The 13,224-nt window shown below is 52.1% G+C and overlaps 1 protein-coding gene across 1 annotated transcript; it reads right to left on the bottom strand.

Moving 5' to 3' along the window:
- Positions 1 to 3,561: 3,561 nt before the first annotated feature.
- On the bottom strand, positions 3,562 to 9,698 carry RAB5IF (RAB5 interacting factor). Its single transcript, XM_062504892.1, has 4 exons — positions 9,566 to 9,698; positions 7,871 to 7,974; positions 5,877 to 6,006; positions 3,562 to 5,275 (listed from the first exon to the last, which is right to left on the bottom strand). The coding sequence occupies exons 1-4, from the start codon at positions 9,692 to 9,694 to the stop codon at positions 5,234 to 5,236; spliced, it is 405 nt and encodes a 134-aa protein (XP_062360876.1). The 5' UTR covers positions 9,695 to 9,698; the 3' UTR covers positions 3,562 to 5,233.
- Positions 9,699 to 13,224: the final 3,526 nt, after the last annotated feature.

Genomic DNA, 13,224 nt, shown 5'->3' with positions numbered 1-13,224 from the left:
GCTGGCTCCTCCCGGGCCTGGGCCGCTCCGGCAGCCCGGCTTTGTGCTGGGTGCTGCGGTGACAGCCAGCACCGCCACCCGCCACCGGGGAGGGGCCGGGCTCGGCTCCAGCCACGGGTGTTCCGCCGCCCAAGCCTCCCTTCCTTCGCCACACGGGGGGGGGGATCAGCCCCGGCCCCACCGCGCCATGCGGGTTCGCGTTCCGGGCCAAGCCTCCAGGGTGCTGGATCCGAGATTCCGTAGTCCCTCCTCCAGAAGGCTGGAAGAGTTTTCCAGGAGATGTGCGTGGACATTGTGTCTCTGCCACAGCCAGCCCGTGGCAGGGGGGCTCCCATGTCACCCCTTGTCACGGGGCAAGGGGGCACCAGCACCCAGCAGGACATCAGCAAGAGATGTCGTGACATTACCCCAGAGCAGCCGCGGGTGTGCTCTCCCTCAGACTTCTTTCCATCGCTGGCTGCTCGTGCTTATGTCCCTCTGGGATGCGAGCTGGAGACCGTGGTTCCCTCCGCAGCACAGTGGGTTTGAGTTGACGCTTGCAGGTGCAGCTGGCCAGGCTCACCTGGCTCTGGTGGCTCCCTCCCTGCTCCTGGCTCCTGCAGCACCGGCATAGGTGTCAGGAGGGGCTGAGATTGCTGGGCAGCCAGGGAGAGCCCAAACGGGGGCACAGGACCAGCCATGCCTGGGGCAGGCCTGAGTTGTGGTTACCAACAGCTCCCATTTGGCAAAGAATTGTGGTGGATTTACATGCGTTGAGAGGCCTGGATTGCATGGATGTTTCTGAGATCAAATTGGCTGAAACATTTAAAGTTTCCCCTACAGTTCTTCCAGGGATTGACCTAAAAGCCATCAGTAAAATAACTGGAAGATGGAAGATGTTATTTCTTTCCATGGTCCAAGTTTGTGAAAATTCCTTATCCCTGCAATGTCACTGGCCTCTCTCAACTTGGCACACACACTTGGCTTTTTGGCTGCCAGGTCTGAAAAATCCATCTATTGCCCCAATGTATCCTGGACATCTGTTGTTTTGGGAGGCAGAGCATGTGGAGTGCTGGGCTGTTTGGCTCTGGGGAGTCACCTGACAGGTATGTGTCCTATTTTTTCATCCTCCGATGAGCCAGCTAATCCCCTGCATGAGCAGCTTCACTGGCTCGGTGCATCTCAACACAGGGACTTGTAAATATTCCTCTGCTGGGGCACTGGCAAGGTTTTGGTTGTGCCTCCAGCAGCCTGAGGGCATCATGGCCATTGCCAGCTATAGTAAATAAAGAAATAAATAGGAATAGGGACAGGAGTAGGATAGTTTGGCTTTTGCAAACAAACCTCAGCCTGCTCCACTTTCAGGCATCTCTCCAGTCTCCCCATCCCCAGCAGCTGGAGGGGTTTCTGTCCCACCACTGCATCTTCTTCAAGGCCAGGAGCTATGTCCATACTGCATCGTCTTCTCCCCACTGCCTGGCAGAGGATCAACCCACCAATCCAGCCTCTGCTTCTCTGGTGTTTATGACAAACCAATTGACTGTGGCAGGAACAGCCACCTCAGCCCCTCCAGCCATTGGTTGTATCACGGCTGGCTCCAGCCTGACCGGCCCCTGTGGTTATGGTGGGGCAGAAGGTCAGAGCCCCAGTCAGGGAAGGTTAATATGACTCTGTCCTATGACAGATCAGATCCCATGGGCTCTGAAAGGAGCCACACTGGGGGGCAGTGGAATCACTCCTCTGAGCTGCGGGTCAACAGTCAGGGACTCTCCCCGAGAGTCAGCAGGAAACTCCTCGAGCCTGAGAACCCTCAGTTCATTGTATAGGGATTGTGCATTCCAGGGTACTCTTCTAAAATCTTGAGAATTTGTACAGTCAGGTAGTTCCAATTCTACTTTGTAGCACAAATCTGTATTCAAATGTTGGCTAAGGTTTGATCGGTTTATCTAGTTTATTTGGTTTATAAAAGAAGTTTATTTGAATATATTGTCTCAATGTTACAAGCTTCGTGATGCCTTTGTGACACGCTGCTGAAAGCCAACAGCTCTGAGCACAGCCTTTGCAAGCTTGGAAATCTTGCAAGGAACTGCAGAGATGGTGACACCCATGAAGGGGACAGAGCTCCTGGGGGGGTGCTGCCACTCCAACAGGCACTGCTTGCTTGCCAGTGGCAGGTCTAGCTGGGCTCTGGCAGCTGGGATTGGCAGGGCTTGAGATACCTGGGGGCACAACCACCCTCCCACACCCCTTGGGACCCATCCCAGTTTTCTCACTTTAACACCCACAGAAACTTGCATTAATTTCAGCATGTTCTGTGCCTGAAACCCAAGGACCACCAGAAACCCTTTTACCAGTTCCAGCACACAAAAGACTTGCTGCTCACCTCTCAGCAAGGTTAGACCAAGGAATATCTCTCTCCCTTCTGCCAGGGACTGGCTGCTCTTTGCTGAAAGCCAAGGTGATGTTCTACAGGTCTGCAGCTTAGCAAGGAGCTCCACTGTGGGCAGTGCAGCCTCCATGTCAGTTCCATAAGGATGCAGCTGCTGCTGGAACTGTATCCCAGCCACTGGGGCTCCCACAGCCCAGCTCTCCAGTGCAGGAAGGATGTTTTTCTCCCTAAGCTGAGGCTCTGTGGTAGCACTGACCCCCCCACCAGCCACTGGCTCTTTCCCATCAAGGAGTGGAGAGTGCAGAGCAAGCTTGTGCCAGTGCAGAACTGTGAGGGCAAGGGTGCTGCCCAAGCCCTGCTCTCCCACAGTATTCCCTGCTCCTGTCAGCCACTGCTCTCCTGTCCTCCCAGCATCAAACCATGCTCCCTGCGAGACCATTCCTGTGTCAATATCTCAAATCTCTGCAAGAGCCCCCTGTATTTACAGTTTTCATCATTTGCAAGATGCTCAGCTCCCTTCGCTGGCTGCCACATTCCCTCGAGTTTCTTAAAATTAACTCCTTCCATCATGAGCAGGCACCAAAGATTTAGTTCTCCTGCTGACCAGCACAGGGGATATGGGCTCTTAGCCCCTGTGACACCCCCTAAAACAGGAGCCTGAAGAGATAAAAACCTGCAGCTGAGCAAGAGCAATCAGTAAATTCTTGACAAGGAGCCTTGAAGAGCTCGAGAGGCCAATGTCTGTTCATGGTCATGATCACCCTTGGCTCAGGTTCAGCTTTCAGTCACTGGAACTGCGCTGAACTGTCCAAGGAACTGAGCTGGTGGGAACACAGACAAGCAAGGAATAGAGCAAGCAGCTCTCTTTGCACAAGGTACAACAGTGCTCCAGGTCCTGCTCCAGACCACACCTGAGCACTCTGAAATGAGCAGTAGCTCAGTGTGTCACAGGGCAGGGACAGTCACTAAAGGAGCAGAACAGCTTGAGCAGGCAACATGGCTTAGCCTGCTTAGCTGAAGCATGGATCTAAGCATTAGCTACCACTGCAAATGCGTATGGCCTCTTCTCAAAGTGCACCACAAGAGACCCAAGAATCCCAAAAACTTTACTAAAAAATCCAACTCTGAAAAGAATCCCACACTCCCACCATTTTACAAAACATCAAAGACCAGAGGACACAGAAGCTGCACAGTGAATTATTCAGGCAACATTTATTGGAGCATTTCAAGTATACAATGGTTTTACTGATGGCTGTAAGCAGCTAAGATGCAGAGAGATGCCAGCAGGAAAGGGTGACCTAGAACTAGCAGGCTATGCAATTCTCATGAGAAGTTAATGATTTCAGCGGATAGAAGAGGAAGAGAAAGTGGCAGACTAAAAGTTGGGACAAGTCTGGGGTTAGGGAGGAAAAAAATAAATAAGTTTTTATTGAGATAATTTACTTGAATTGGCCACTCACAAGTAGCAGAAGCTATCTGCTATTGCACTCTTCCCTTGGCATCCCAAGGACCTAAAATAACCAGGGCTGTTTCTTCACCAAGAACAGACAGATTTTCCCTGGTAAGAATGGAGGCTTGCCCTGGCTCAGCACTTGGAGATTGAGATCCCTGGCTTTTCACTCCCAGTGAGAGCCAGGCTGTGGCACTTCCACAAGTGATGAGGCAATGCAGGCTTGCAGCAAGAGCACACTAAACTACCAACCCCTCACTATAAGGCAGCGTTAGGTCAGGACTCTTTTTTGGGTGCCTGAGCTGTTTAGAGAAGCAAAGACCCCACGGCAACAAGACTACAAGGTCCTTTCACAATACCAAGGACTGTGCGTGTTTCCCAAGATTTCTGAAAGACGTTCTTAAAAAATCTTAAAGCAGAGACTCCCCACTGATGCACGAGAAGGGCATGACTAGGGAGGGACTGAGCTATGAAGTGATCAAGCACCTCCCAAACCAGAGGTTGTGTACTCTGCCCACTTTGCAAGTTGGTACTTCTGCATTTAAGATAATAGCTGCCTCAACTGTGTTTGAGTCTCCTGCATTTATGAACAAGGAGCAGTTGAACTGAAGAGCTTAAAATCAAATTGAAACACTAACATTTAACAGGGTATTTCCAGAATGGCTCCTTCAAGACTACGAAGCTCTGAGGTATGTGATGGCAACTCGGTAGTCAGGCTGGCAGAGTGCAATGGAGCTTCTAAGCCTCCTAAATACATCTTGGTTCACCAAATGAATCAGTTCTTTCTAGCAAAATCACTTAAAATTTTGTCTTCGGCAAAAAGCATTTAAAAATTCTGATCGACAACTGATTTGCAAGTAAAACAAACAAAAATATTAGAAATGGTAACAACACAGTCTGTTTAATCAAATCAGATCTGATTACTACAAAAACATGCTAAGGACAGCCACCAACTCATGTCCTGGGTGCTGCTATACCTCCTGCCCCCATACCTACAACTGCTTTTGAAACACTCTTTGTCTAAAGGACAACCATGGAAGACAAGTCAGGGTTTAATGACAGATTTCAAACAGAAGGGCATACATACATTAAATTAACAGATTCAACCTTCAGCACACAGGAGTTTGATAAGAGTTACTGGCTAGAGTCATAGAAAGTTCCAAATTTGAACAGTCTTGAACCACTTCCAAAAATTCCAATGGCTTTTTAATAGTTCCAATAATTCATGGGTATATAAAAGGGAGACAGGCTTCTCCAGCAGAAGAGTTGGGGCTCCTCCAGGCTGCCCAGGCCACTGGTACAGAGGAGAGCTGGTTTGACTTGCCCACTTTGCCAGTCCATTAAAGACTAGGATTTATTAAAACCTTCTCTATTTATTACATGACTGATTTAACAGGCAAATGCTTCAGATTGTGTCAATCATAGTGGATGGCAGTATAGAAGATTATCCAAACAACCTGTGGGGAGGAAGGGAGGGGAAGGTTACTTGGATGTCTCTAGAGAGGTCTGACACAGCAAAGGAGCCTCAGGCCTTGCTCTCAATAGGGGACTGAATTCCAGCTTTGAGGTGATCTTTGAGAGATCTTAGGATCACCACTTGCCACAAATGGTGGCATTCAACTTGTCTGGGGATGCGCAGCATCTTCCCATTAAAATCCCACCACAGCCCCTCCAGGGATTTAAAGGCACCAGCTAATCAAGTGCTGTGATCAGATACCTGGGGGTAAGGGAAAAACAAAGTCGCCCAAAACACCAGTCCAGGTACAAATAGTTCTGGATAGAATGGAATTCCACCAGGATATCTGGGACAGAGGATGGGAGTGGTTGATGCATTCTTTACTACAGAGAAATCCCAGGTGTCAGCACTGTATTTCACAGGCAGCAGCCATTAGATTTTGGGATTTTCTTTCCCAATCACTGCCACTTATTCGATGGTGTTAACACATCTGTCTTCTCTCATCACTTCCCTCCTTCACTCATCACTGCTCTCCTTCCAGGTCTTCAGAAAGTGCATCAACACAATTCACAAATCATCTTAAAGACAGCAAGACACATTACCAGAAACAGTGCAAAAGATGTCATGAATCCCTCCTTTGTTAGCTCCCATGTCCCGCCATATTCCTCCTCATCTATTTGCTGGAAGCTGCTGAAGTAGAGGTACAGAACACCAGCATTGATCAGGCAGAATCTGCAGGGAGAGGTTAGGAACCATCATTCCAGTGGTACAGGCTGCAGGTATCCCACATGCCATACAGCAAAGTATCTTTCATCCACAGCAGAGAGGAAGCAAAGAGGAATTCTTCTCCTGCAATGCTTCCCAGGCAGTTCAGTCACTTCCTCAAAAGAGCCCCTCCAGGTGAGCTTGCCAGGTTGGGATGAAGTTCACCTGACAAGGCACAACCTACTCATCAAGAGGAAGAAGTCAAAAGCTGTTAAGTATCCTCAGATCTGCAAACCTGCATGTTCTCCTGTCCTGCAGACTGACAGCAGTTCTGCCCCCACAGAGAACCTGTCTGTACTTCCTGATTCTGAGGTATGAGAGGGAAAACTGTCACCTCCATGCCCAGGGTTACATCCCTGAGCATCCCAGGACCAAACAGGGAAGAAGTAAGAGCCAGGGAGAGTCAACAGTGCCCTTGGGCCCCAGCACTGGGGTCCAGCCTGAGACACCTCAGTGCTCTCCAGTCTGTGCTGCAGCAGAGGGAGCAAACATGACCTTCTGTTTGTCCTAAGACAGGTTTGGCTTTACAACACCCCAGCTTGGGGACGGGGCAGCCTGGGCAGGGACAGGTCTGTGTCCTGCAAGGAAGGCTGTGTGGGAAGGATGGGATGACAACACACACACAAAATGGGTGACCAGCAGCACCTGGAGCAGCTGTGTCACTGCACAGCATGGAGAAACCACATGCACACTTCCATCACATTTTGGTTTTCCTCTGAACACCAAATCCCTCCTGTTTACATTTAGCACAGGAATTGGCTTAGGTGCCTGAAGGTGCCTTGTCAATTAATGGTGACTAAGTAAGAACAATGAACTGTTCTTGGGGGCACTTCAGATTTATCTGTCTGCTGTAGCTAACTGGGTTCCTGCTGAAACATCACCCCTCCCCTTTCTTGCCAAAACCAGAATATTCAGGACGAGGGACAAGATGACAACTGAATTTTGCCTAAGAAAAGCTGTGAGGCTGGAGCTTGGCTACTGAGACCTTAGCTAGGCAGAGACATTTGCAAACAGAGGCTTCCCAGAGCAGATCCAGCATCTTCCCAGAGCTGGTGTTCAGAGAGCAGGGCTGTATCCCCATTTCTCCTGTCCCTTGAACACTTCCAGGCACATGTCAGGGCCAAACAGATTTTCTGTTCATAACTCACTGCAGCCTTCAGACACCTTTGAGGAGGTGACCTGGCTCCCATGTCCTAGGATTCAAAGCACACACCCCCTTCAGGCACTGCCTTCCCCCTCCCCATAGCTGAAAGAGTCAGGAAGCCAGGATTGCTGCTGAGCTCTGCTGGTGCCACTGTGCCTGCTTGGGACCTGCAGCCTCTCATGTTCTGAAAAAATCTTTTCTTCTTCACAGAGCAGCTGCCCCTCTTGTCTGCTGACAGAGCCTCCTGTCTGAGCAGGGCTCAGTGACTAGGACATGCACACCTCCCCATGGACACTCCTTCCTGGGTGATCACACCAGGCAACACACTCCCAGCCCTTCCCACACATGCAGGACACACACACACACCAAGTCAATTGCAATGCTAGTTCCCTTCTCCTGCCATTGCCCCCTTTAATAGCAAAAAAAAACCCCAAAACCACAAACAAACAAACAAACAAACAAAAACTTTTAAAAGTACTAATCAGGCTGAGGAGGAAGAGACTGGTGGACATGCTATGATTTGGATGAATTTCATGGCAACTGACAATGGAATGAAACTCTGGCTGTAAGACAGAGCAGGCAGAGCCTGTCTTTAGCCAGCCCACTGTTCACATCACAGCCAAACAGACTCCCAGGCCAAGCCAAATGTGGGAAAGTACACGAGACAGAAAAGGAAATAAACCTTACACTGCTATTCCCACGAATCCCTTCAGTGGAACTACTCCCCAGATGATTCCCAAAATAACTGCAATGATCTGCCGGAACCAGTAGATCACATCTAAAAACTCATCCTGAGGAGATAAAGCACAAGAAAAAAAAATTGGCATTTATTACATTTCTTTTTTTTTAAAGCACCACACAATTAACAGGTGAAAGTTCAGCATATTGAACACTTAGTTCCCCACTCAGAGTATAAAATATTGCACTCAGTACAGATAAAGCAGCTTGGGGCATCGTTCACCCTGGACTTCTCTGCTTCCACATTGAACACATAGCTTTGTCCTCCGATGGGCCACCTGCAGAGGCAAACAAGTCTCTAGTCCCCTAATTTACTAAAGGTGCAATAATAATCCCCTTGGATAAACGTTTAGACCTGTTAATGCTTTAAGACTGTTCTACCCACTCTGACTCAGGCTCTCCTGCATCCGAGAGCTTTTAAGGGCTCAGCTCCAAAGCACAGCAGTACCTCACTCATGCCATGAGAGCTCCTGTGCTTCCTGAACAGCAGGGGTGTGCTCATTCCTCCTTGTCCAAGAGCCCACACTCCTGCAGCTACTGCATCCTAGCAGTGCTGGCTCACACCATGATAAGATTCACTTCAGCTCACATATATTTTCTCAGCCTCTGCAGGACTGGGATTGTCCCAGCATCCCCCCAAAGACCAAAGCCTTTGTGATCCCCACAAAGCCTTGGGATGTGCCAGCTGTTCAGCTCTGTGTGGAAGACGGGAATCCATGTCAGATACAGACATTTCTCCTGGTCACTGCACTTGTCAGGCAATTCGGGCTTCAGTTCACATCCTACTGTACCAAAACACTGGCACAGCTGTCCCTGCTCCCTTGCTGACTCCGAAATTCCAGCTCCATCTGCCAGAGGCGAGGGGGCAGGTACACACGAACCCCACCGGTTCAGGGAGCGACAGGGAAGGAAAAAGTGACGGATTGCTGTCTGTTTCCCAAGGAAACAGAGCATGCCCCTTTCCCACGCCAGAAGCAAAGCCAGGGAGCAGAGGCTCTGGAACACACGCTGTGTGCCCAGGCCGTGGCAGCGGTCCGGTAGGAGCAGGGATCCAGTGGGAGCTCTTCGCGGTTGCGCTGCTGGGAGGCAGCAGCAGGGAGAAGCACTGAGCAGGAGCACTGCAGCACATGGTAGACGCGCACAGGAAAACTTCAGAAAGCGGATTTTATTTCTGGTGTTCTTTGAACTATACAAGGGAAAATTTATTTAATCCGAGAAGAGTTTTAAACCACAAGCCCAAAGTAACTGAGGTGCTTTAACACTGTGTTTCCCTTGGCTCCGCGCCCAAAGAGCAAAGAGCTGGGTGTGCTCCGGCGCCGCTGCCCGCGGAGACCCGGCCGGGCCATGTGCCGGGCACGGGGGATCGGGAAAGACGGTTTCGGTTATCGGGGCGGCGGCCGCACTCGAACACGAGCATTTACCCCACAAACACCCCCGCCGCTCACGGGGGTTGCGGGCACGGGGCGCTGCCGAGCACCGCCACAGCCCCAGCACGGCACCGGCTCAGCCCGGCGAGCCCCCGCAGGGGCTTCAACCGCGCTCAGGGACGGCGGCTCCCCCCGGCAACCCCGCGGAACGGAGCCGCAGCGCCGGACGGGTCCCGGGCCCCCCGAGCCCGCCCCTCAGGGCCCCCTCCGGTCCCACCTTGTCGTGCCAGGCAGAGTCGCTGCGCAGCGCTTTGCCCCACACGGAGCCGCGCCCGGCCGCGCCGCCGTTGGCCACCGCGTGGTGCTGCGGATGCGGCGGCTCGTCCCGGCGCCGCCCGCCACTCATCCCGCTCCGCCGGGATCCGCCAGCCCGGGCCGGAACCGGCCTGGCCCCGCTGCGCGCCGCCAATCACCGCGCGCCTAAGCGGCACGTGACAGCGGCGGGGCCGCCGCCCTACGGCGGTCGAGAGGGGCCGAGATGGTAGGAAAGGAAAAGGAAAAGGAAAGGGAAAGAAAGGAAAGGAAAGGAAAGGAAAGGAAAGGAAAGGAAAGGAAAGGAAAGGAAAGGAAAGGAAAGGAAAGGAAAGGAAAGGAAAGGAAAGGAAAGGAAAGGAAAGGAAAGGAAAGGAAAGGAAAGGAAAGGAAAGGAAAGGAAAGGAAGAAGAAAAAAAAGAGTGCTGGTGTTGCTGGGTGGGACCGGAGACAGACCTTGGCAGCCCTGCAGTGTCACTGAGGCTGCAAACAGGGCTGCCACAGGTTCTCCGTGCACAGCCAGGCTGTGGAGGCTCCACAGGACGGGTGGGTTGGGAGTCCTTAGAATATACACATTTGTGCAACTTCTTGCCTGGTTATTCACCTAACCTTAGAGCAGCTGAATGTATGGGGGCTGTGGATAGAGTTATCACATGTACAGCCCTAAAGGTTGGATTCTTTTTCATGTTCTTGCCTTCCAGGAGCAGGAGTACTCAGACCAGTTGCACTCCTCCTGAAAACCGTGTGGGAATTACTCATGCATGGTGTGGGCAGGGTGTATGGTTGGGTCTCACTCTCTGTTACCCTCCTCAGCATGTGATTATGTGGGTGGAGAGGGCCCTTAGTGACATTATTCCGGGTGCCCTTGGGCAGCTGAGCTTGGCGGTGCTGGGGCCACTCCAGGCACTGCTAGAAGCCCTGGATCCCGTGGGGATCCTCAGTGGTGCCAGTGGGGCTGAGTCCTGCACAGGCACCCTGTGCAGAGCTGTTCCTTGCCTGCTGTGCACATTCCACTGCACTGTTATGCCATGAACTGCGTTGTTCCTTTTTCTCAGTAACAAACCCTGGGCCTGAGGTTCTGCTTTTCTTTTTGTCTCACTGGCCTGGAAACACGACTTGCTGAGCATCATCCAGAGCCTGGTTGCAGCTCCAAATGCTCTAGCTTTGCTGCCAGCAGGACCTGGAGCCCGTGGGTGCAGGCTGACCCTGCATGGGCTGTGTGGGATCAGCACAGAGGGAACAGGCAGAGGAGTTCTTGTCCCAGAGCTCTGATCATTTCCAGCCAAGGCGTGTAATTTAAATACAGATTATGCAAGATACTTATGGTCTTAAGAAGTATCTTGCCCTGCTGCTTCAAGGACATCAGGCCCCTGATCACTTCCAGCCCCTTGGGCCTTTGCCAGAAGCCAGAGGCTGGTCCAAGCCAAGCGAGCTTCATAGCATGACCAGGAAGGGGACACACAGTGTGGGGTCATCGCTGTGTCTTTGGCAGATCCTTTGCCTCTGACCTCCATGGCAGGGCCAGGCCAGACATGTCCTGGCTCTAGCCTTGCTCCCAAGACACTACTCAGGTGCTTGGGGAGAGTGGAAGCAATGTCACCATTCCCACTTCACCGGGGTGGAAATACTTGCATGATGATGAAGATGCTTGGGTCAGGGAACTGACCTACAATTCACACTCTTAAAAAATATGGCTTGTTTTACTCCATTCCCATTGTCTGATCCTAAGAGAGAGAGAGAAGCAAATTAAATTTGGGCTTGAAAGAGCCGGGGGAGGCAGGAGAGGTGCCAGAGGGCACAAAGAGGCCCTGGTAAGGGATGTGTGTTGGCAGACACATGTAAGCAGGGAAGAAGGATAACATGGGCAGCCCTGGGCATGGGCAGGGAAGGCAGGAAGGGCTGGATGGAGCTGAAGGGACAGCACAAGGTGGCCCAGCTGTAGGGGCTGCAAAGCCTATGAGGAGCTGCCACATGCCTACATCTCTCTTCACCAGCTCCCTTCTCAGAAGCTTGGCTGGACACTTGCCACTGGCAAGAAACCAGGGCTCAGTGAGGGACAGCAGCCACCCCAGAGGGGCTGGAGGTGGGCCCTGCTTCTGGCTGGGCTCTTGGGAATACCTGGACCCTGCTGAGGCTGGGCTTCTCCACAGCACAGAAAACTCTGGGACCAGCCACGGGGTGGCAGCTCAGACTGGCTGACTCCTAGTTTTTTCTTTTTTTTTTTTAAGATTTTCTTTTAAAGATTTTTTTTCTCTTCCCTTATATTTTTTATTAAAAAGACAAAGTTTCCGGGCCCCCTCGTCCAGCTCACAGTCATGACAAGGGTTTTGCTTTCCCTAGCTTGTCTCTACCCCGACATATCATTCTGCAGCACTTTCAACTCTACTCCTGCATTTTGCTGGCTTCTGAGCCCACGCCTGTCCTTTGGAGGGGCTGCAGGCAGGACACCTGCTTCCAACAAAGGGTCAGGAACCTCTGTTTCTCCCCAGATGAGGCAATGCCCCTGAAGATTTCATCCAAGCAGCATGAGGACATGGATAAGATGTCCCCAAGTCAGGCAGGCTCTTGGCAGAGCAGGTCACTGGACTTCTGAGCCAGTGAGAACAAACTCCATGCTTTGGGCATGGTCTGGCCAGGCTGCCACAGGGCACAGCCACTGCTTTTGTGCCAGAGTTGAAACAGGATTTTTTGGCTTTTTAGGTGTTGTTTGCAGTGATGCCCTGCAGGAGAATGGCAGCTGAAGATTAGTTTGTGTCACTGCTCATTTCTGTTCTTCATCTGTGTTGCTCCAAGTGCAGCCTATGTGCTCCATGCTGTCCCCTCAGCACCTCTGATCAGGGTCTAGTCCTCAGCCTCAAGTTCCCATGTCTCCATGGGCAGCAATGGAGTTCCTGGGAATGTTTAAGCAGAACAATCCTACTCTGGCTGCCCACTCAAAGTTGGGTCCCCAGAAGAACACTCCCTCTCAGAAATACTCCTGGTGTCTCCCTCTTCCACCTTCCTGCTCCTCTGCAGGCTGAATTCTGCCCTCGCTGTTGTGGGATCTCACAAAACAAAGATAAATCTCTGGGAGGATGTCTGGAGGGGCATCACCCTCCCACAGGGGATCTCACAGGACTAGGAGTTCCTCTTGGTGCCTGCAGGACACCTGATGAAGCTGAGGGTTGCTGATGGAAAGGAAACGTGAGCAAGACCTGCTGCCCTGGAGGGGTGTCCCTGGATCAGTGTGAGTCCTGCCTCGGGTGACAGGCAGGAGCTCCCCACCCCTGTTTCTCCGGGCTCTGGATCCCTGCTTGGGAATGGGGCAATTTCCCAGCTGCTCTCTGCTCCAGGCCACTTTTTAGAGGCCATTTGAGGGGCTACTTGAGCCTTCTAGCCACTGTTCTTTTTGCGTGGCCGCAGTGAAGGGAGGCCGCCCATGGTGCAGCCCTTGGACACTCTCTGGCCTCTCCGCGGAAACCCAGGGGCCTCTGGTCCTCCAGCAAGGACCTGCCCCGCCGCAGCCAGAGCTGCTCCAGGGAGCTCAGGGTGAACCTCGGCCCGTGTGCCCTGGCAGCGTGACCCGCGGGTGCCCTCGGCTCCGCAGGGCGTGGCACCCGTGTGCCACCTGGCGGGGATGCGCGG

This window comes from Cinclus cinclus, chromosome 18 (assembly GCF_963662255.1).
Source record: "Cinclus cinclus chromosome 18, bCinCin1.1, whole genome shotgun sequence".
Lineage (NCBI taxonomy): Eukaryota > Metazoa > Chordata > Aves > Passeriformes > Cinclidae > Cinclus > Cinclus cinclus.
The sequence above is the reverse complement of the archived record's forward strand: the minus strand, read 5'-3'. Positions and strand labels throughout refer to the sequence as shown.

Bases quoted from the DNA above. Each gene is read 5' to 3' on its own strand.
- RAB5IF (XM_062504892.1), bottom strand. From the start codon at position 9,694: ATGAGTGGCGGGCGGCGCCGGGACGAGCCGCCGCATCCGCAGCACCAC. The intron at 6,007-7,870 runs GTAAGGTTTATT...CTCTCCCTGCAG, and splicing joins GGATTCGTGGGAATAGCAGT to ATTCTGCCTGATCAATGCTG. The intron at 5,276-5,876 runs GTAATGTGTCTT...TCCTCCCCACAG, and splicing joins CATCTTTTGCACTGTTTCTG to GTTGTTTGGATAATCTTCTA.